Below are 23,837 nucleotides of genomic sequence, written 5' to 3'. Positions count from 1 at the left end.
TACTTTTGAAAGTTAGAAAAACTTCAATGGCCACCATCAGGGGATTAATTAAGAAAGGACATCATGAAAAAAACTATACCGTAATTATTAAGTGGTTTCCAAGTTTTCTGAGGAACCCTGACGATGTTCAAGGTACAGAGCGGGTTAAGGGTAGAAAAAGTGCACACACAGTACGCTAATGGAAAGAAACACACACAAACAAGTGCTGGAGGGAAGTAAACTCCAGATGGCCCCGGCGACTTGTCTTGAGGTGACTCTTGTCTTTTGCTTCTTTCTTTTTGTTGCTTTCTTGGTTTCTTCAAGGAGCACGTATTCTATGTGTCGTTTTGAAAACCACAAAATGAGAGGCGTTAAAGAAAAAGCCCTCTCTCCGTGGCAGAGCCAAAGGTGCAGACAAAAACGTGCTATCTATATTCGCCACCCGGGACAAGGGGGTCTGGAAGGGAAATCACAGACGACTTCTTGGTCTACCTCTCTGCACGGTCTGATTTGCTCAAACAAACACGTATACTAATTTTCAAAACATGAACCAGAGGTGGTCACCAAGAACAATTCTCTCTGGGAAAGGAGCAGGGGGGGTTACGTGGAAAACTACCACGAGTTTCGCAATCTCTCATCTTAGGTAACAGAACTCCGAGGCAGACCCTCGGGAGAAGCCCCTAACACAGAGACTGCTAGAATCCGTACCGACAGGGACCAGAGGAGAGACGCCGAAACCACGAACTACAGCACGGGTGTGTGTGTGGAGGGTCATCTCATATACTTCTTCTTAGGGTTTATTGTTATCAAACCAAATGGGATTTTACAATTTCCAGCAGGGAGGCAGTTGTGATTTGCTGTTCTATAAATAGCTAGTTAGTGCTACTGTCATGGGAAAAGCGATGTTTAACATGCACACACACATTCTATCGTGGTACCAATACCACAATATTTACTTATTACTTCTAGACATAATTTGTCACATGTACTCACGTGGGTGATGCTTTCTGATCCACTCTAAGCAATCAAACGCCACCTTTTTGGGTTTTTTCGGTAACACGTAGTATTTCAGATTATGTCTGTTAAAGCTCATGCTAAACCTAGAAGCCCCAAAGAGAAAATTTTGTTATTAAGAGAAAATATAGTTTCACTCACTTTTATACATCAAACACCGATTTTCCACAATGCGAATCTAATGATCAAGCCACCTGAGCGGACGATGGTCCCTGGCAGCTTGCGTTACACGACGCTCGAGGGGAAGTCAGGTTAAGAGTTTGCGGAGGGAACGGTGATAGGGAACAAATGTCTGTGGGACGAGATGACAAGGAATCAGGAGGGCTGTGGAAGATAACACGTAGAGAGGACAGGTGAGTCAGGAGCCCGGTCCCTAAGACGAGGTCAATTACAAGCAGAGGTGGATAAAACTGAAAAGTCACAGAGAAAACACACACTTTAGGGCGCCAATGTTCCCAAAATTTGATGGCGGACATAAAGAGCTGATTGCAGGGCAGCAGCGGGAGCCAAAGCCCTCCGGATCACGGATCGCTGCCCTGTGCTCTGCGCCCCAAAGGGCATGGGCTGATTCTGACACACATGTGCCCCCTTGCTCTGCTGGCTCACCTGCCTCCTCCCTCCTGCTTCCTCAGGGGGCTTTTCTCCATTCTCTCTGCTCTTGTATTTCAGGCCCGTCTGCCAATTCTTCCCCTTTGTCTCTGAATATGTTCTAGGGCCACCAATACCCCCAACAGCAGAAGCTTCTCTTGTCCCTGCGCTCCCCTGTGGGTGGCACCTCACCTCTGCCTTGCCCGCCAGTGGCAAATTTCTCAGAAGACACTCACGCCCCCAACCAACTGACCACACAACCAATTTCAATTCTCGTCACCTCCATTCTGGCTTTTGCCATTACCATGCTACTAAGATTGTTTTATCTAAGCTTTTAAATTTTATTTTTGTATTTTTGAGAGACAGAGTGACACAAAGTGAGAGTGGGGGAGGGGCAGAAAGAGGGAGACACAGAATCTGAAGCAGCTCCAGGCTCTGAGCTGTCAGCACAGAGCCCGATGCGGGGCTTGAACCCACGAACTGTGAGATCATGACCTGAGCCGAAGTCGGACGCTTAACCGACTGAGCCACCCAGGCACCCCCCCCGTATCTAAGCTTTTATTATTTATTTATTTATTTATTTATTTATTTATTTTTTTAAACTTTTATTTATTTTTGAGACAGAGAGAGACAGAGCATGAACTGGGGAGGAGCAGAGAGAGAGGGAGACACAGAATCCGAAACAGGCTCCAGGCTCCGAGCTGTCAGCACAGAGCCCGACGCGGGGCTCGAACTCACGGACCGTGAGATCATGACCTGAGCTGAAGTCGGACGCCCAACCGACCAAGCCACCCAGGGGCCCCTAAGCTTTTAAAACTAAAGAAAGGTGAGGGGATTGTTACGGGGTCCCGGGCCCTGCAGGGACTCCCCCACTAACCCAGGCTCCAAAGGATCAACTTCTTTGGTTTTAGGATGAACGAACGACTTCCATGTGGGGGGGCAGCCGCGTTCCTGACGGGACCGCCCTGCAGGTATGACAGCCGGAGAGCAGTGGGGCTGCCTGCAGGGTGTGCGCCGGTCTCCGTTCAGACCTCACTCTCCGGCCCCTCTGTCACTCCGTGTCGTCGGCATCGTCCCTGAAAGCCTCCACTGGCACCGACCGTTTCAGGTCCACGGGCTTGCTCCCTCCCTGCCGAGCCCTCGAGTTTCTCTGTCTCCTTCTCTGCTTCCTACGCTTGCTCCTGCAGTGGGGGCCTCTTTGCCTTCTTTAAGCAGCACTGAGTGTCGGCCCTACCCGCCCCGACTCAGGCTTCTCCTCACACTTCTAAACCGCCGTCCAACTTCTTTCTCAACCAGTGGTCTGAAACAGGGGTACGCGTACCCCAACTTCACAAAGATCTTCTAAAGGTACATCAGCAAAGACAACGACTGCCAACGAGTCAGTCTGCGGGTCCTCCATTTGCACGTGGACTGTCTCCCGAGAAGACTGATCTGAGGACACTCCTGTGGCCGAGACACCCTGCGCGTTACCCCCGCCCCGCCTGCCCCCTTTACGCGGCCGTCCTCTCACCTTATAAAAACCGACCGACCAACCAACCCTGCTCTTCACCTGTCCTGAACTTCACGGCCGCGCACTGGTCTGGCGGTAAAAACCTCCAGGACACCACACGGAGCAAACTGAATGTAGTGCGGGTGTGCAGGTGAAATTTTCTTTAATCAAAGTACGAGAAACGCTTGGTAGGGCTTCATGTCTCGTGAGGGTTTTCCAGATTTGTGTTGGGAGTAAAGTGCAGCGCCCTTGGCTGCTGTCACAGGATGCAGCACTCTGGGAGCCTGGCAAGACTGCTGCTAACCGGCACTTTGAACCTGCCTCTTAGGCTGTTCACGTGCACACAGCACGGAGTCCTCCCTTCTAGTGCTTGAAATGGCCAAAGAATGGGTGGGTAGTGGATCACAACGGGGGCGGGGTGGAGGCAGGAGGTAAAAGACTGCCTCATCCATGGACTGTTTTGATCGTTCTCAGTCAATTGTTTATAATCACTGCCACAGCAAAGGAAACCACGGTCCTGATAAAACGATGGCATAAAAAGAACGGCCCAGGAGTACCAATGATGTAGATAATGTTACAACTTATTTGAGTTACCTTGGGCGCAGGCTGGGAATGGTGCAGGAGCCCCCCACCCCAGCATGACGCTGACATCATGACTACCATCAGGAAGTGTCTTGTCACCTACACTGTAACCTGTGACTGCACAACAATGGTTATGGATTTAAAAAAAAAAAAAAAAAAAAAAAAAGGAGCTCGGGGTCAAAACGTAGAGGTGGAATCAGAACCCACTTATGCTGCCGGTGGGCATGTTTGGAAAAGTCTGGCAGTTCTTCAAAAGGTGAAAATCAGGGATACCGTACAATTGGGCAATTCCACTCCTGGGTACAGACCCAAGAGAAATGAAAACAGGGCCACACAAAAACCTGTATGTGAACAGAGCGATGTGTAATAGCCCCAAATGGAAACAACACCAGTATTCGCCAACAGATGAAGAAAATGTGCCGTAGCCAGACAAAAAACAATATTACTCAACAATAAACTCTGAAAACATTGTGCTAAGTAAAAGAAACCACTCACAAAAGACCACAGATCACATGATTCCATTTACATGAGATATCCCCAAATAGGCAAGTCTATAAACAGAAGGTGGGTTAGTGGTTGCCACGGGCTGAGGGGGCTGTGAGGGGGAGACGGGTGAGTACTACTGGACGTGGGTTTTTGTGCAGGGTGATGAAAACGTTCTAAAATTGATTGTGGTCATGGCTGCACAACTCTGAGTACACTAAAAACCACTCAATTGTGCACTTTAAATGGGAGAGTTGTATGATACATGGACTACCTCTCAATAAAGCAGTGATCGGAAACTGGCATGTAATCTGAAAAAGTTTTAAAACCTGTGACCTAACTGAAAAAAACTTAGAAATGTTTAACTAATTAACTTAGTCAAATTACTAAAAATAATAAAGTGACATGAGATTAGGAAATAAAGTTGCAGACCTCAGACTCAAAACCAAAACAAGAATCTCCACTGCAAAACGACTGCCCAAGCCCAGCACAGGGGCCACTGACTAAATGCAGCAGGTGCACCATGTGCTCTGATGAAAATGTTAACAGTCTCCTCGAGTTTGTCTTATTGGCCTGTTGGAAAATGGGATGTTTGGAATTTCCAAATATTCAGTCAGAGACCATTCCCACCAACTAAAGAATACGTAAGTGAATGTGGAATGCCCACACAACAGATCATTCAGCCATAAAAAGGAACGAAGTCCTGATATATGTGGCAACACGGATGAGCCTTGAAAACACCGCTCGGGGGGAGATGATGGACACGTGAGATGGGAAGAATGGGAAGTGACTGCTGGTGAGTGCTAGCTTCCTTTTTTGGGGTGACAGAAACGTTCTACACTTAGATATGGGGGGTGGTTGCACACCGCTGTGAAAATACCAAAACCCTACTAAATTCTAACCTTTAAATGGGTGAATTTTATGATGTGTCAATTATCTATTTTTATTTTCTAAGTAGGCTCTGCTCAATGTGGGGCTCAAACTCACGACCTGGAGGACAGAGGGTCACATACTCCACCAACTGAGCCAGCCAGGCACCTTGACTGTATCTCAATAAAGATTTTACTTTTTTAAAAAAAAGCTTGAGATTCCATTGTATCTTCACTGAGGGAGTACTGATATCAACTGACATTAACATGGTAACTATGATTAGGTCCAGGGTATCAAACTCCTGTCATTTTAAGTGATGTGTCGGGAAATGGAATCAATTTGTGCTCAAGCTCTAGTTGCTTTTGAAGCTGAGATAGTTGTCATGGGAATGTGCACTAAATAGTTCATGTGAACTGAGAAACCAAGACAGACTCTTCCCTTTAAATAAATGGAAATAACTTTAATGTAGGGGATTGGTTTGGCAATGAACACTTGCTTGGCCAATTACATTCCAGAGTCATGTCCCGGGATCTGAAAGAGCTAACTGGCAGCCACAAAGTTCTGATAAGGCTGTTATTTAAAAGTGTATCCTACAATAAAAACACACGTCAAAATGTATTAGAAAAGGCCTACTGAAACTAACAGCGTTTTGATCTCCCCAACTCTTCCGAATATACTGGATACAAGACTCATTTAAGTGAAGGGGGAACAAGAACATGCAATGGTCATTAGATAAATCTTGGGAAAACCTTTTTATAGTATGTTTCCCAGAAAAAGTAAAGTGAGTAATGATCTGACTTATTTTGCCAGTCAGAGAGTTTACAGGTCTTTGCTTCTCACAAAATTTAAAGGACCTAGTTGAGTTGTCAGCTGACAGATCATAAAAAATAATTTTTGATGACAGATCATTATGTAATTTTGGCATAGACGTCAGAAAAAACTCAAATAATTGAGTGTCGCTGCTAAAATAAAATGCTTTCCATTCCCATCTACAAGTTTACGTGAGTAACAGTTCTCACTGCTTACATCTACGAAAACAAGAAATATGGACGGAGTCGATTCATCCACAGATGTATCAGCTAATTGAAAAAAATGTCTATTCTGATCAGTTATATATAACTAATCATTATAATAATTCAATCTGGAAGAAAATTTTAGTATGGGAAATTTAAAAGCAACTTTTCATTTATATACATACATTTGTATACATATTTTTCTTATAGATATGATAGAGTAAACAAGATTTCATGCAGAAAAATATATCACCTTAGGATAAAAATCTGTGAGGAAAACTGAAGAGAAATAGGAATTCAAAGAGGAAGAGGAAAGATGTAAAATATCTGTTAAAGATATTTTTAAAGACGTGTAAAATTAAACATTTTAATGTGTTTTGTGAGTGAAAGTAGGTATAAAATTGCTATTATATTTATATTCTACTGGATACATTTAAAAGGGCTAGGTAACAATTTTACTTAAAAATGTTACTTACAATAGACCTCATTCTCTTTATTTAAAACTCGTGTTGAAACATTTTTGGTGTCTGGTTAGAGATATACAAGGGGTACAGCTTTCCAATTCTTTCAGGAAGCACATTGTGACCAAAGAAAGTATGAAGACCGAGGACGTGGCCACGTCTACTACCCCTTGAACACCCCCCACACCACAGATCTAAAAATCACATTCACCACCCATCCCATCCCTCCACCCCCTCTCCTGCATGTCCGTGGTCAATGGTACCAGAAACTAACATAAACTTCCACCGTTCACCTTTCTGACGCCACTGGTTGCCAGTCTTACGGACGCAACTGTGCTTTCCCTTGACCCTGTCCCCTCCGTCCTCTTCCCGTTTCCACCACCGTCCCCTCTCTCCTAGAACGCTACGGTGGGGTTCCTACGGGCCGTCCTGCCTCTGATCTCTTGTTCCTCTGTTCCACCTTCTGTTCCACTGCCAGGGTCATCGTTCTACCATCAGATTCAGGTCACCACTTCCCAGGTCGAGCTGTCCACAGGATAAAGTCCACACGCTTCAGCATCACAAAACGCCAAGGCCCCCCCACGATATGGGATCAAGCCTCCTTCCCGGGGTTGGCCCTTCCCTGGGTTGCTCTGCTTATCCTACCGATTATTCACCGCTCCTTGGATCTGATCTGGACTCTGATGCCAGGAACTTCAGCCCTGAATTCTCACTCTCCACCTGTTAAAATGTCACCACTTCATACCCAGTAGGATGGGTACCATTGAAAAGACACGTGGTGACATGGATGGGGAAGGGGAGGGTGGGGGGAAACTGCACCCCTCCCCCCCCCCCCCACACACACTGAAGTTAATGTAACGTGGTGCAGCCGCTTTGGAAAATGATCTGGCAGCTCTTCAAAAAGTAAAACAAAGAGTTACCATGTGACCCAACGATTCCCTGCTTGATATACGTCCGAGAGAAATGGAAGCGCGTGTCCGCGCAACAGCTCAGACACAGACGCTCGTAACGGTTTTCCTAAGAGCCAAGACGTGGAAACAGCCCAAATATCCACCATGTGATAAATGAATACGTAAGATGTAGAGTACCCATACGCTGGAACATTTTTTTGTCAATAAAAAAGAATGAAGTACTGATATACGCTACAACACGGATGGACCTTGAAAACATTACACTTAAGTGAAAGAGGCCAGTCGCAAGAGGCCACGTTTTGTAAAATTCTATGTATATGAAATGTCCAGCAGAGGCAAAAACCTATAAATACACAAAGCAGATTAGTGGTTGTCTAGGGCTGGGGAGATGGGAGAAAGTGGGAACTGACTGCTGATGGGTATGGACTTTCTTTCAAGGGAGACAAAAATGTTCTAAAATTAGACAGCGGTCGGGATGCACAACCCTGTGGGTAAACTAAAAACAATCATAGAATTGCTTGCTTTAAATAGGTGAATTTCAAGGCATGTAAACTATATCTCACTACAGCTGCTTACAAAAAAGACTACTCATCCTACAAAGCCCTCTTCCTTTCTATGAAACCCTATCTGACCCCCGCCTCATTAACAAGGAGTTGTTATTCTGGGTTATCATCAATCTTGCCTTCCTGAGTTCCTGCAGTCATAATTTACATCTCTAATTACCACTTACTTCACTCTGCAATTTATTAGAAAGTATTTCAAGGGCTCTAAAACCAGATTGTTTGGGTTGAAGTCTCTTCACTCCCACAGTTGTGAGGCATATGACCTTGCTTAAATTATTTAATTTCCATGTGCCTCAGTTTCCTCATCCACAAAGTGAGGAAAACAGGAGAACTTACCTCAGAAGCCTTTTGTGTGGGTAAATGAGTCAATACACATCAAATGTCAAGAACAGTAACTGGCACGTTGTATAGGCTACATATGTGACTATTAGCTGTTATTATTGTTGTATTCTAATACTGTTGTTGTATCTACTGTCCATACATGGCTGTCTCTCTTCTCTTTCTCAGTTTATATTTTAAGGTCCTAAGGAAAAGGGATAAAGTCTATTTTATTATCCACCCTCGTATTTCCCAAAGAGGAAGAAGATTATCACAGACTAGCAGTAGGAGAAGACCATGGGGGCCAGGACCCCACCTCTGGGGACACCTGCCTTCAGCAGGGCCGTGATGCAGCAGCAGTTGGGTAAATTTAATCCAAACAAGGGGCCTACTGGCAAAAAAGATCAGGAAAAAATGTACCAGAAAGTGTTTGTTAAAAATCTTTTACTTCCACTAAGAGATTTAAACCCTCCCAAATATAGAAGTACCAAATATATTAAGGAATCAACAGACTTGCCCAAATTTTCATATTTTACCCACATTTACCAAAATTCCTCCATATGTTCCATTTATTCATTCTTACCGAGTGCCAATTATGCACAGGGCACCACATGCTAGACTCAGGAAATGTACAATCTATTGCTTTTCTAGGCTGATCTCCCCACAAAACTAGGAAAAGATATTAAAGGTGTCTGTCTCTAAATACATATGTGCAATGTTTATTCAAACAAAAATGACAAATTCTATACTTACAAAAAGTTACTCAAAAAGTGAATTGAATTTACACAATTTTAGTTCCATGGATTTAGCAATTAATATTACTGGCCTAGAAGAACGGTAGGCTGTATCTGGTATAAATTGATGGAAAAAAAAGCTAAAACATTTGCCTATAAAAAAAAAAAAAGCTTTCACAGATAAATGTAGTACTTAAAGAAGCAAATCTCTAGCATGTAAGTTATTCACTAGAACCTGAAGTATGACACCTAAAATAATGTAATGCATATCAATTACGGAAGCAAAATCTCCCCGTCCCGCAAATTCTACACAAACATCCTTCCCGCAAGTGAGATTAAATGAAAACCTTCCATTCCAAATTTGTGACTTCACACACAAAATTTGGAGGACTCTAAGATCTGTGTGCTCAAGAATGCCAGTTTAATCTGCAAAGGTCCTTACAGCTCTCTTCCTCTCCTGACCCCCTCACACCCTCCACATGGCCTTTCGGTTCTTCTCATAACCTGCTGAGAAATGCTGCTTTTACTGATGACAGTGTTGACAGAGCCGGCTTACTGTCTTTATTTCCAAAGGAACAAAAGAGGTGCTTTTAAATATTCACCCCAATATACTAGTCATTCCTTCATGCATTCCTCAAACTCAAAGCACCCACCAGTAAGTTAGAAGGGAAAAATATTTTAACCTTGGCACACAACAGCTGTTAAGTAAATACTTGCTGAGTGAATGAGCCTATCAGAGAATGCACCTGTCCACAAACTCACACAGAGGTAAGAAACGATCCAGTACAACCTATATATGTGGTGATAATGTTTACAGTGGTTTCCATTACCAGTGATTATGGATTTGGTGGCCAAAAGAAGCACTCTGCTGTTGAGATGAAAACAAAGTATAAACGTTGTCATATACACAGTTTCTGGACTGTTTTCAACATCCTGGGACTTCAGGAAAACGACAAAGCAGGGTCATCCGATTATTTCCTGATGTATACTCTAGAATACGTAGGAGCCGAAATTCGATAAATCAAAGATAATTCGCTACCGGGACGATAACAGGTCCCATAAATTATTAACAGGTACAGTACATACTTTGTCCCTATTTCCAAAATAGGTATTTAGGATAGTTTTAATTTCAGTAAGTAAAGAAAAGCCCGAGGGCTTTGGTTCCCAAATTGTGCTGAGCGCTGGAATCGCTTGGGGAATTTTAAAAACATAAAGGCTCCCAGCCCCCCAAATTCTGATCTAATTGACATCGAGTGCAATCTGTGCACCAGGATTTTTAAAGCTCGGTACGTGATTCTCGCGTGCAGTGCTGTGGGAACCACTGCCCCAGGGTTTTTAAATTCATGCCTTCCAGCAACTTACACCTGAGGCTGGAGAATCTTCAGCTGAGTGAGGATGTCCTTCTGTACCCTGGGGTTAGCTGTGGCAGTAAGGGCCATCACTGGAACAGAGGGAAACTTCTGGCGAAGCATATTCATTCTTTTATAGTCTTGGCGAAAATCATGCCCCCACTAGTTGGAAAGAAAATACTGCTTTTCAGACTATTTGCATCTTTCTTACATAAACAGCTAACGCTGCTCACTGTATTCAGAACCACCTTATTCTTCAGCGAGATAGAATAATTCACTGTTCCCTTCTCTATTCTGCAAATATACAGACCATTGGCAGTACGTCTTTACTGATATTTCAAGATATAAAAGCTGGTGTTTACCTGACTGACACAGTGTGCTTCATCAATCACGAAACGTGCCAAGAGCTTCCTCTCATACAGATTCTCCAGAGTGGAAATCAGTCTATTACTCGCACACACCTAGACCAGAAGTATATGCGTTAGAGATGTGAAAACATTACACACCACATCACCTTAAAGACTTTGCTGTCTTCAAGCTCCACTATAACTGAAGCTGTATCACAACAACCTCCACATAAACGAGCACTTAACTTCAATGTACCAAGAGAATTAGCAGGAGTAATGGAAACTTGCAAATGAGACCTTCTAGCATATTCACTACATTTAGCAAGCACTGAGGTTTACCACACGTTTACACTGGTAACAGGGTTACAGATGTATATTGCAGGCATACACGTTGTCTGGGGACACATGCACACATGCACATATGGACCTGTGACAGGGCCTAGAAGCAGTGACCTCCCAGTAGCCATGACCACATCTGGCATCCATGTCTTGACAAGCATCCGACTTGTCTTTTGTCTTAAGTTCCCGAGTGGTTCAGCTGGTTACATGTCTGACTTTTTCTTTTTTTTTAAAGTTCATTTACTTGAGAGGGCAAGAAAGCGGGGGAGGGGCAGAGAGAGAGGGAAAGAGAGAATCCCAAGCAGGCTTCAAGATGTCAAGGCAGAGCCCGACTGGGGCTCCATCCCATGAACCTAACCAGGAGATCGTGACCCGAGCCAAAATCAAGAGTAGATCCTCAACCGGACTGAGCCACCCAGGAGCCACTCCCTTCTAGATTCTCAAGTAACAAGAGCACTAAGAGCGTCTTTTGTTTTCTGGAGGCAACTCTGGGTGGGCTCCTAGACGGCTTCTGCGTAGGAGCTGGTCATCAGAAAGACCAGGCCATGATCAGAAACTTGGAATTTTCAGTACCACCCCCATCCTCTAGAGAGGAGACAGGGGCTGGAAATGGAGTTAATAACTGGTCATGCCTACATGAGGAGGCTGCCATGAAGTCCCAATAGCGCAGGGTTCGACCAGCCTCCAGGTTGGTGAACACGTCCGCCGACGTGGGAGGGTCACACATTCCCAACTCCCTGGAGACAGAAGCTCCTGTGCTGAGGACCTTCTCAGTCCCCGCCCTGTGGACCTTTCATCGGACTGTTCATCTGCAGCCTTTAGCACATGCTTTAACAAACTGGTAAACGTGTTTCCCTGAGTTCTGTGGGCCACTCTAGCACATTAATCCAACCTGAGGAGGGAGTCACGGGAACCTCCGATTTGTCAGCCAAACTGGACAGAAACTGTGGGTAACCTGGGGACCTTCTACTTGCAATTGGCATCTGAAGAAGGGTGGGAACCATCTTGTGGAGCCGATCCCTTAACTTGTGGTGTCTGACACTGTCCGTGTAGACCATGTCAGAATTGAGTTAAACTGCAGGACACCCTGCTGGGGTCACAGAGAGCTCGGTGTGAGGAAAAACCTCTACACATTTGGTCACCAGGAGTGACATACTCTGTGTGATGGTAAAGGAGGAAGACACAGGAGGGAAACTGGGTGTTTCCCTACTCAGGGTGGAGAACCAGATTGTTTTCCTAACACAGCTCTAGTATATTTTAAAATAATGACATCAATACAAACCTTCTCAGGAGTAACATACAGGAGTTTTATGATTGGGTCTTTTTTTGATAATTGCAGGTAAATACTTGTAGCTTCCGAGTCAGTCTTATCACCTGTCAGATAAGTAGCTGGAATCTAAGGATAAAAGTAGTAAACAATTTATATTTTATACATTAATCTGACTTAAGCATATATTTATCCTTAAGTTTCATAAATATTTCACAAGTCACATAGCAAACCTGTCAAAAGGAGAGACAGTCTCAATATAATTAAATAATTGGCACATATTTAAAAAGAAAACTTTTCTTAGCATAAGTCAAAATATTCCCATTGTTTACTTCCTTCTCTTTTTTTTTTCTATTTTCTTTACTGCTGTTACTTTTCCTATCTGTAGATATGAACTCAGTACCCCGGAGATTCCCATCCCAATGTACGGCTCTTGTTGGCGTAGGTAAAGGCATCTCCAGCATTTTCCCACACAAGGACACTGGAAGGGCCACAGGAAGCATCACGGATGGCTGCACAGTGGTGACTGGCACGGCACAAAGACATTCTTGGGAAGAAAAATCAAACCAGTGGTCTCGAGGGGTGGTGGCTCATAACCTCGAAAATCTGTGGGATTCGGGAGGATGCATTCATATACTTCCTCAACCAGAGCCAAGAGGAGGAGGGCACGTGGGCGGGGCGCTCACGTGATGCATTTTAAGGTATTAAGGGACCAGCCAGTATGCTTATCTCGCAGGAATAAAAGAAAGCCTCACATTTAGTACAAGAAATTCACATCAGCAAAACACAGGTTAAACGTTCTTGCTAAAGTACATTTTTCTAGACTCAACTACAGAAGGTTATCTCCTTAGAATTTTCAAAGACTCGCTCACATGCGTAACTGCTGATTGATTCTTATAATCCAGGAACTACTTAATAAAAAAGGTGTTACCCAGAGTACTGACATATAACTATTTTCATGTTTTTATGGGTATTTTTTTAGTTATAATTGGTAGTGTTTTAACTTACATCCAAGGAAGTCAGCTTTTGGACCTGATCAACGATAAGTGATCTCAGGGGAGAAATGACAATGGTGACCCCAGGAGAAACACAGGCAGGGAGCTGGTAACACAAACTTTTACCACCTCCTGAAAGGACAAAACAAATAAACAAAACCTATCAGGTTCTATCTTGAGAGCTGAAGGCAAAAGTTGAAAAGTAAATCACAGAGTAATATTTAGAAGTAATTAACAGGACACCAAGTGATAGTCACCATGGTGCCAACAGTTTGCTGTATTAGAATGAGCCAAAATATTTAGACAATTTAAGTGTGTGAAAATTATCAGGACATCTTATGTAGGTACACGTGAAGCCAAAAGCAGGGATCAGGGCAGGGAACTGAAATGCAAGACAATTGCTTTAAAAGTCTACTTGAGAAATCCAAATGCAGTACAAGGGGTACTCTATCACAGTATTAGGGTGAAAATAATTACTTTAGATAATATTCAATATTTAAAGAGTTAAAACGTGATAAAATATACAACACTAAAGACCATGGTGAACACGGTTTAATATTTCTCTGATGATCCAGAAAGCGCTTTCAGGATCTCAGTTTTTTAAATCACTAGTAAGAACCTTTCAACGCTTAAAATCTGAGATTTTATTCGCTGTACTCTTTTATCGATAAGGAAATATTCCCAATCTTCCTTTGAGATCAAAGAAGGGTAGAACTACGCTTGTGTGTGCCAGCAGAAGATGAAGAGAAAGAAATTCTGAGATGCGTCCCCATCTCTCCGTGTAGCTCCAATTCAAAACGGTGAGACAATCAGTACACATTTAAGGATAACTAAAAAGATTCGTCTCTGATTTTCAACCTCCTCCATTCGCTAATGGTAGAAGCCCATGCCAGGCAGTTTCTAGGACTTCGACTGTTTTTGTTTGGTTGGTTGTTTAGGACTATCCACCACATTCCCCTCTTCTGCACGTGGAGTAAGTACATTTCATTCTGGCGTATACGTGTAAATGTCAAGGAAAGATCCGGAAGCTGAGTTCTCGTTTCTGCTCTGCCACTTTACAGGCTGTCTGACTTAGACGTGCCATCCAACCTCTCCGCACCTCAACGTCTTCACCTGCAAAATGTACTACATCGGCGGTTTTTTGGTTTTTGTTTTTGTCTGTTTTGTCTAAGAGAAACCTTATCTGGAATCTTTATCTGCATAAATCCAGAGGTTGAAATTGGGATGGGAAGACCCTTAAAAAGGCCCCCCAAACCCTAAAGAGGACCATGAAAAGCCCTGAAACCATGGGACTGGATCACTGTCAGGGTCCTTTCCAGCTTCAGTTCTGAAATAGCAAACAAGTCAAAGCATGAGACAGAGTGAACAAGTTAATGAGATAAGAAATGCTGATTATTGGGGCGCCTGGGTGGCTCAGTCGGTTAAGCGTCCGACTTCGGCTCAGGTCACGATCTCGCGGTATGTGAGTTCGAGCCCCACGTCAGGCTCTGTGCTGACTGCTCAGAGCCTGGAGCCTGTTTCGGATTCTGTGTCTCCCTCTCTCTCTGCCCCTCCCCCGTTCATGCTCTGTCTCTCTCTGTCTCAAAAATAAATAAACGTTAAAAAAATAAAAAAATTAAAAAATAAAAAAAAAAAGAAATGCTGATTATTAAATCAGCGTCGTCTAAATTTTAAAATCAGTTTGAAAAAAACTCCAAAGCTCGGTCAACATAATTTTTATAACGATGGCTGTAACCAACTACTAAAAGTCACAGACGAGCTGAGTAAAAGGCAGAGGGAAGTCTACATCTAAGTCCGCAACTCCGATTCCTGTGCTTCTTACCCAGACTGCATCTTTAATATTCTTACTTGGACACGACGGAAAGTCCTAGATCTCTTCAACACTGAGGCCAAGGAAGAACCACGCTAAATGCTTTTCATTTAATCCCCAGGACATTCTGTGAAGTAGGCAGTTTACTATCACCCCTGCCACACACTCGAGGAAACTGGGGCTGGGGGTGAAGTGCCTCGCCCAAGGTCACATGGCGAATAAGTGGCAGAGCCGAGCGTTAAGGCCAGGCCATCACCCCACAGTTGACGGTCTCGACCACCCTTCAACATCAGACTGTACTGGATAAAGTGCCAGAGATGGTCGAGGTCTCTGGTGGTAATTTTTTTTATTCATGTTCCAGACTAATTTAGACCAGAGAGAGAGAGAGAGAGAGAGAGGGCGAGAGGGGGAGAGGGCGAGAGAGAGAAATTCCCCAAGAAAAATTCTAGATCAATTCAACACAAGCAGCCTTGACGTGAACACCTTGAAAGGTCTAAATGTTATCGCGTCAACAGAGGACGGAAGTAATACTGTTTCTCACGACGGCATGGGAGGTTCAGAGGTCCCTTAATGACAGAAATATCGTGTGGGTGTTCATTTTATTTCTATTAAAGGGTTTTCATTTAACATCTGCCAATGGACTCCTGCCAATTTACATCTAAAAATACCTACCAGTGGGCATTAAGATAAAACAGTCTTCACCCAGCAGCGCAGCATTGATCGCCTCTAGCTGATTAGTTCTAAAATTATGCAGGCCAAATTTTTTATGAAAAATCTTCATCATTTCTTTTGTATGAGGAAAACTAAGACTTTGGAAACGCTCACGCTTCAGATTTCTGGATGCTAAATTTTGCGCCGACTTGTCTGAGAAAATAATCGATGTTAAGAAAAATCAGTGCATTATTGTTAACAAGTCAGTTTTAGCATTTACCCTTTGCCGCGTAATCCAAGGCATACATTTCCCTGCAGCACGTCGTTCTTTAACCATTTATCAGGGTTTCATCCCCACCAAAAGTTAAAGCCACCAGAGACGTCCTGAGGGCCAAATTCAGCCTTTTTCTTGGTTTTTCGGTAGCACCTACCACTAACTATTGCATTTATTCCCTGCTTCCTGCTCTTTTGACCTTCGAGACAATCGTGGGTTTTCTATTTTAATTCTCTTCCCTGGCTCCACTTCCTCCACCTGCCCCTTAACTGTGGGAGTCTTTGCAGACCCTTGGGACCGGGCTCTTCAGCCATCCTTTCCTAGAATTTTCCAAGCCCTCTGATCTTCAACATCACCTGTGTGCACAGAATGCCCAGATCTCTTCCGTAAGGCCCCGCTGACGCCCTCCTAAGCTCCAGCCCTGCGCGCATCTCCAAAAGTCTGCAAGACATTTCTACCCGAACGACTTACCAACACTTGAAGCTCAACAAGTCTTAAAATAGCCCCCCTCGGCTTTCCTCCCAATCTGCTCTGCCTCCCGACTCCCCTGCTCTGCTAATGGTGTCACAGATTCCCCAGTCGCCGGGTCTGAAACCTCGGAGTCATCTCAGCCTCCCCTGGTTCTTCCGCTACCGTGTGTCTCACGTCCGCCCCCCTGCTTGGCACAGAGGACAAGAGGTGCTCACGCCAGCTGGGGCAGCCTCTCTAATCCCAACACTCGACTGTCTCAACGATAATTGCGAGCATCAAGTATGACACATTCTAACATGATATAAAAATAAATCCATTAATGGTTATTTTAAAGGTCAACGGCATAACTATGAGAACGACCTCCATGGTGTTAAGTCAGCGATGGCAAAAACAGGGAAGGCTGTACTTTATCAAACCTTACACATAGAAACTTGTTCCGGTTAAAACACACTTTGTGGCAACTTTATACGGTTGACGTAAGGTTTTAAAATTAATTTTGGCTTCTCTCTGCAGCCTTTACAGTGGCTAACTGCACTCCTCCCAAAACTTCTCCTGCTAAACTGGGAGCTCCAAGAGGACAGGAATGACCCGTTCTTCACCTCTTACCAGAACCTGACACCGAACGTGGCACGGAATGGCTCTCAATACATATTTGTTGAATGAATTAAAAGGATTTTAGGCCCAAAGAAAGAATCTGACTTAAGGAATTTCTGACTTTGTGTCTTTCTTAGATTGCCCTGCATTTTAATATTTTAAGACAGAACACATGTTTCTCTACTTCATAAATTGATCAGTTCTCATCATCAGAGTTCTAAAAATACACAATTACATTTTTAACATATAAATTGTTTTGCTTTTTACTCATCCCTCAAATCATTAAAAACTTGGCCCTTATGAGCTTTATTGTTTTAGGGACGAATATATGTTAATTTAGAGGCAAAGCACATTTGTAATGACTTCAGAGCTTTACTACAATAGGTTATAATTACGCGTTGTATAAAACTACAGCTGCCGCAGAGACAAAGGAGCAACCTGCTTTTGAAACGGTGATTTGGAATTCATATTATCAGCAGAAATGTGCATAGAGACAATGTACTTTTCAGGCAAGGACGATGTGCTATCATTTTTCTTACACAATTCCGATTTTGGACAGTTATGTTTTCATATAAAATATAAGCATCAATTTATTTTAAACTTACCAGCGTAATTCTGAATTGACTCTGAGTTTTTAATTTGAGCAGCAGATGCCAATGGAAGACAGTTTGTCTTGGCTGAAGAAATTCTTTCTGATACTGGTTTAACTGGCCGACCTTCCTTAATAGGTTGATAGGCAGCTGTGGAAGATTTGCTGGCTGCTAAATTATGCATTATATTTTCCCAGTCATCATCATCATCAAAGTCATCTATGTCAAAATTATCAATATCACAGGAAGCCTGGATTTCTCTTTCTAAGTCATTTAGTGAAGCAGTGTGTTTATTCTGATCTTTCACAGCCGTGCTTGTGAGAACATTTCCCGGGAAATAAGAGCTTTCATTTCTTGTTTCTATCCTTGGTGTTTCAGCCCAGTTGCTACTTACAAAGGACTTCTGTAAATGGGGACTGAATAACGGTCTTTCAAAGGGATTCTTCGTGGTGGCTGAGAATCCTGTCTTTCCTGGGGTAGTGGCCAGGACACATTCCCTAGCAGCGTTGGAATTTGCGGGAAGGTGTGGAAAATGTAACTCCTTAACAAAAACACAACTTCCTGTAGGACAGGAATCACTGTTTGAAAATGCCTCCGCAGAGGAAAGAGACGCCATGTCCTCCGGGGGGCCACCAAGTGCATCGGGCCCGCACCTCCACACTGAACCAAGAACACGGGCATCGCTTGTATTTGAGTCGGCGTCGGCCAGGAGCTTCCTTCTGAAGGGAAAACAGAACACCACATTCAATGGGAGTAGTCTACCACGGTAGGCCGCACAAGTATATCGTTAGTTTCCATCCCAAATTGTGGCAAAACAGAGTCTCTTTTTCTCAATCTCTAAAGGGGCAGTTTGAAAACAACAAATAAATTTATAAATAAATAAGTTTAAAACACAAAACAGAGTGACAAGTATCCTATTCAATTTCCCAGCCAGAATGCCTGGAAATTCTGCCCCGTGTGTTTCTGACTTACGTTGGTGGGAGGCAATCAGATATATATTCCAGAAGAAAACGTCAGATACCTTATGTCCCGATGCTGACGCAGTTCCTGTCCACAATCCAGAGCTGTCAGTTCATCGTCAGGAATAGTATCAACTAATTTACAGATGTGGTCCATCACGTGAATAAGCTGCTGCTGTAAACTGGTCTGTCTAGCTATAAAATTTTATTTTGTCAATATTTTTCCTTGAAAAAGACTTAAAATTTTATAAGTCATGCATGTACAATTTGAAGTAGTTTAAAAACAAGATTGTAAACTACCACGTATTGCCCTATTATCTGCCTGTGAAATACTCTGAAATCACGTCATCTCCATTCTGTATCATGAGAGCCCGTAACTGTGTGACCATCGTTTCATTTCAGGTTAATTCTTACTATTTCGCTTAGGGTAACCTACGTCATTGTAAGCTACAAAAGTTGATCGATTTAGGAAAGTTTTTAACTAACCTCAGGGGTAAATCTTACCAGGCCCATAGAAGGTATATCATACAGGGCTGGACAGGCAAGAGCCCCGCCTACTGTTCTGGTCCGCCTGGCATCCACACTTCCTTTCAGTGGTAACAGACTTAGACCTTCTTTGGGGAGACCCCTGCCCCTCTCCCTTGGTGGGCATCTGGTGTAAGGCAGCTCAAGAGAGAAACAGGTCTGGGAATTCTGTGACTGGAAAAGGAGACTTCTCTTTTCAAGAAGCTGCACAGGCTGCTGGTGGCCGCGTCCTCCGCCACCACACAGGGAAACACAGCCTGAAAGGAAGACCAACACGAGGGCAGCAGAAAACGGAGATGGAAAGGAGTGGGGGACTGAGATGGAAACATGGGGTAGAAGAGAGGCAAGCAGGTGTGAGAGAGAGATTCCTGATCAATTTCCCCATTTTCAAAATTTACGTTACATAACTAAGAAAAAGGACGTCAAAGGAGGTGAGGCTTTAGACGAAGGAAGAAAAGACTGGGTCGGGGTAGAAATGGGAAGCAAGGAAGATGCCTCCTCCACCCCTAAGGCCTCAGGTTAGCAGGAGAAATAAACAGGAAATCAACGGTTTAGGTGGGCTGCAGAGGAAGCTATTCTCAGGAGACAATGTGACAAGTAAGAGGAAAAGAATGTGCAGAGAAGAGAACGAGACTGCGGGAGGACAGCCAGTCACAGGCTCCGAAGGGCAGGAGGGAGGGGAAGAGCAGACGGGCAGAGGCTCGGGGGACAAGCATCCGTGCGACAGTGACTTGGGAAAAGTGGACTTTTACTAGAGACTGGCACGAATAAGGACGTGAGGTATGAGACGGTCAAGTGGAATTGCTGAGTCCCCATTTTGCGTGTTTGCGCGTTTTCTCTGCATGGCGAACCGGGTATCAGATTGGAAAGAGGAGAATAAACACTGGGCTGAAGGAAATGAAAGCCAAGATAGGCTCAGAGGTAGATACAGCTATTGAAAAGGAGCTCGAGTCTTCTTGTCTAGACAGGTTACACCTCAGAATACAAAGCAAACCCGCAAAGAAGATCCCGCTGATATGTGAGGAATCCAGTGAATAGGACAGTTAGTTGATGGAAGAGTGAAGACAAGCAGACATTGTTCTAATTAAAAAAAGAATTCTAAACAGATTGCCAAAAGCTACAGCCTGGTGATGTGGATGTTAATTCAAGGCAAAATTCTAGAACATGTTATCAAATGGCTGCTTTGTGAGCTTCAAGAGGAGAGGAAACAATTATAGAGTTAGCAAGAGTTCATGTAAATAAACCAGTAATCTTAATGTATTTCCTTCTTTGAAGGGATTACTAGACTGGCAGATGATAACAGCTACCACTTACTGAAGGCCTACAGTACTCTGGCACTTAACCTTGAATCCTGACAAATACCCAGCAAGATACCGGTCTCATGTTATAGAAGAAACTGAGGTTCAGAGAAGCTTAACTAATTTGCCATAATCACACAGCCAGGGGTAGGAGAAGGCAGGGTTTTGCACCTGAGGACCGCGTCACTCTAGAGCTGACGTCCCAGGCTCTTTCTCTTGCTGCCTTAGACCCTGGACCTGCGGAGCCACATGACCGAGTCTTCTGCAGCAGCCCCCCACGCCCCCACCGTGGACAAGGGAGAGAAACACAGTCTGGAGGCAGATGTGAAACAAGTTGAGCAAGAAGGGATGAATGGACTGATGTCACCTGAGAGACCGCTAACGACATTCCATATGGCTCTGTCCTTGTCCCCGTCCTAGTCAACCATTTTATCAGTGAAACAATGCCACAGAACAGCACAGTGTGGCGGCTACCGGTGTCAACTCAAGAGCCTCAGGACTGCTGGATTTCGATCCTTGCTCTGCTGTTGTTTAATTCCACGACCATGTGTAGTTCTATTTCATTCTCCTGGGCCTCGTGTCCTTATTTGTAAAACGGGGATAACAGAAACTGCCTTCAAGGCCACTGTGAGGATTAAATTAGTTGATATTGTCAAACACCCAGAAGAGTGTCCTACTAGGACATCAGGTATTTCAGGGACTTCCCTAACAATAAATTCAGAGACCAAAATAAAGAAAAAGAAATTTGGAGGAAACAGAAATAACGCACACCACCGCACACGTGCATGTACATGTGCACGCTACACATGTGCACATATACACACAATACACATGCACACACACACACCACTATGCTCATGCGTGTGCACACACACTACACACGTGGCTGTGCAAACACACACACCACAAGTACAGGACCCACTAGAAAAGACCGGAACAGGGGCACCTGGGTGGCTCAGTCAGTTGAGCATCCGACTCTTGATTTTGGCTCAGGTCACGAACTTATGGTTTGTGGGATCGAGCCCCGCGTCTGTCTCTGTGCTGACAGCATGGAGCCTGCTTGGGATTCTCTGTCTCCCTCGCTCTCCGCCCCTTCCCCAATCATGTGCATGCGCTCTCTCTCTCTCAAAAAAAAAAGACCAGAACAACATGTTACAGAAATACTCAGAGAATAAAACAAGTGCTCTTGGAAGACGGCTTGATTAAATGGAAAAATCCCATAGACGAGTTAAAGATAAAATTGAGTAAATCTCCCAGAAAGCAGAGAAGCAAGAAGCGGAAAATACAAATGATAACTCATGGAGGCCTACAATCCAAATTACAGAAGTTCCAGGAAGAGTGAAAGAGAAAAGAGAAAACAAATAAGAAAAGAAAAAGAAAAATTCCAAAAAACTCCAGGACAGAAGGACACAGATCTCCAGACTGACAGAGCCCCTGGGAAATAGAAATCAGGAGCAGGAAAGGAGGCTGCTGCGTTTCAAAATCTTGTAGTGCGTCTAGATTATTCGTATTAGTTAACAGAAAATTTAAAAATGAATTAGAAACATCAAATAAACAAAGTACTAAACTTTGTACGGACATCAAGATGCAAACCCCAGAGTACATACAAGGGAGAATCAGGAGGATGTAAGGTGTAGGAAAAAGAGTTAAAAGACCTGACAATATTTAGCCCTAAAAAAAGCAGGGGGTGGGGTAGGGAGAGAGGCTTCTAAGAACTTTAGACTTATTTCACGAGGATTAAAGTTACAGGAAGACAAATTCTGGCTCAGTATGAGAAATGATTTTCTAACAAGTAGTGTTTTCAAAACACAGTATGAATTATCTTGTGAGAACACAAGTTTCTGAGTCGTCGAAGTCGATGCTGGCTACACAGCACCCAGGGGCGGGCGGTTCTATGTGGGGGGCCCGGTCCTGTAGGGGGCCCAGTTCTGTGTGACAGCCTGGTTCTGTGTGGGGGGCCTGTTCTGTGGGGGGGGGGGGCCCGGTTCTGTGTGGGGGCCCGGCTCCGTAAGAGCCATCTCACGCACCTCATGCTAGACAGCCACAGATTAAAAATATAATCACGCTTTGTTTTCAAACGTAAGTAGTTAAAATACGCGCTATGTCTAAAATAATTTTTGTACCCTCATAGTCTGTGCTGGTTTCTCGATCAGGCCGCCACAGTGTCGTCTCCTTGGGTTTTGCCGAGTCCTCTGATGCGCTAGGACCATCCTTTGTGTCAGAGGCGTCAAGGTCCTTTAATATACTGCAAATTAAAAAATATAAAACCAACCATAATACAGACTTAGACCAAATGCATAATTCTTTCTGTGATGTTTTTCCACCACTGACCGGACAATATGGAACAGAACAGAGAAACATGTTTTTTGTCTCTTCCATTCTAGAACTTCTTTGGCCGGCTTTCAAAGTCTCCCATCTTCTGGCCCCAAGAGACCTTTCAGCTCTACCTCCAAAGGTGTCCTTTCAGTAACCCCAGGTGGCATCACACGGCATCGCTCCCACTCCTCACAGAAGCCCGGCGTGGTCTGCCTCGGGGATTATGCCTCGCTCTCCTCTCAATTTGGCAACCCCACCGTCTAATCTCTTCCGACCCAAATCACACTTTTCTTCTAGGCCTGGTCCAAGTCTTACTCTTCTGCTTCCTCTAGCACGTAGTTATTCACATTCCTCTCTTCTGAGGTTCCAAAGCATTTTTCCAGATTCTCTTGCTAGGCCAGCATGGCGAATACATTATCTGTACGTAAGATCAACTCATGCAGATTATACGAAAATTATCAACACATACAAACGTGGTCAGTCTGACTAGATACAAGAAATACCTGAAACAAAATAAATGCACACTAAATGGTGTTAGAGAGGGTACCATGGAAATACAGTGCCTTCTGGAACGTGAGAAGGCTTTGCCAAGGAGGGAGACTTGAGGAAACCTTGAATGGTGGGTAAGGGAAAGGTGACGGACCATGAGGGGAGACAATAAAGACAATTCTCTTTACTTGATATTCAGGAATCACTATACGTACCTAAAGCAGGATTTTAGAATGCAATCTTCTAAATAAATCAAACAGTGAGGAATAACTATGCTTTACACAGTCTTAAAAAATGATAATATAGGGGGTGCCTGGGAGGCTCAGTCGGTTGAGCGTCCGACTTCGGCTCAGGTCATGATCTCACGGTTCGTGAGTTCGAGCTCCGTGTCGGGCTCTGTGCTGACAGCTCAGAGCCTGGAGCCTGCTTCGGATTCTGTGTCTCCTTCTCTCTCTGCCCCTCCCCAACTTGTGCTCTGTCTCTCTATGTCTCTCAATCAATCAATCAATAAATGTCAAAAAAAAAAGATAATATAATCAAAGGAAAGACATTCTATTT

At 44.0% G+C, this 23,837-nt stretch overlaps 1 protein-coding gene across 1 annotated transcript in view; it reads right to left on the bottom strand.

The window, feature by feature from the left end:
• BLM (BLM RecQ like helicase) overlaps positions 1–23,837 on the bottom strand; it is an 87,960-nt gene that overhangs the window by 30,318 nt on the left and 33,805 nt on the right. The window contains exons 5-13 of the mRNA XM_042940934.1: positions 22,598–22,719; positions 18,714–18,846; positions 17,708–18,411; positions 15,785–15,976; positions 13,316–13,434; positions 12,323–12,436; positions 10,717–10,815; positions 10,368–10,516; positions 973–1,079 (exon numbers count right to left, since the gene is read on the bottom strand). Of these exons, the coding sequence (XP_042796868.1) occupies positions 973–1,079; positions 10,368–10,516; positions 10,717–10,815; positions 12,323–12,436; positions 13,316–13,434; positions 15,785–15,976; positions 17,708–18,411; positions 18,714–18,846; positions 22,598–22,719 (1,739 nt within the window). The remainder of the gene's footprint in view (positions 1–972; positions 1,080–10,367; positions 10,517–10,716; positions 10,816–12,322; positions 12,437–13,315; positions 13,435–15,784; positions 15,977–17,707; positions 18,412–18,713; positions 18,847–22,597; positions 22,720–23,837) is intronic.

The sequence above is a fragment of the Panthera leo genome, chromosome B3 (genome assembly GCF_018350215.1).
Source record: "Panthera leo isolate Ple1 chromosome B3, P.leo_Ple1_pat1.1, whole genome shotgun sequence".
Taxonomy (NCBI): Eukaryota; Metazoa; Chordata; class Mammalia; order Carnivora; family Felidae; genus Panthera; species Panthera leo.
The sequence above is the reverse complement of the archived record's forward strand: the minus strand, read 5'-3'. Positions and strand labels throughout refer to the sequence as shown.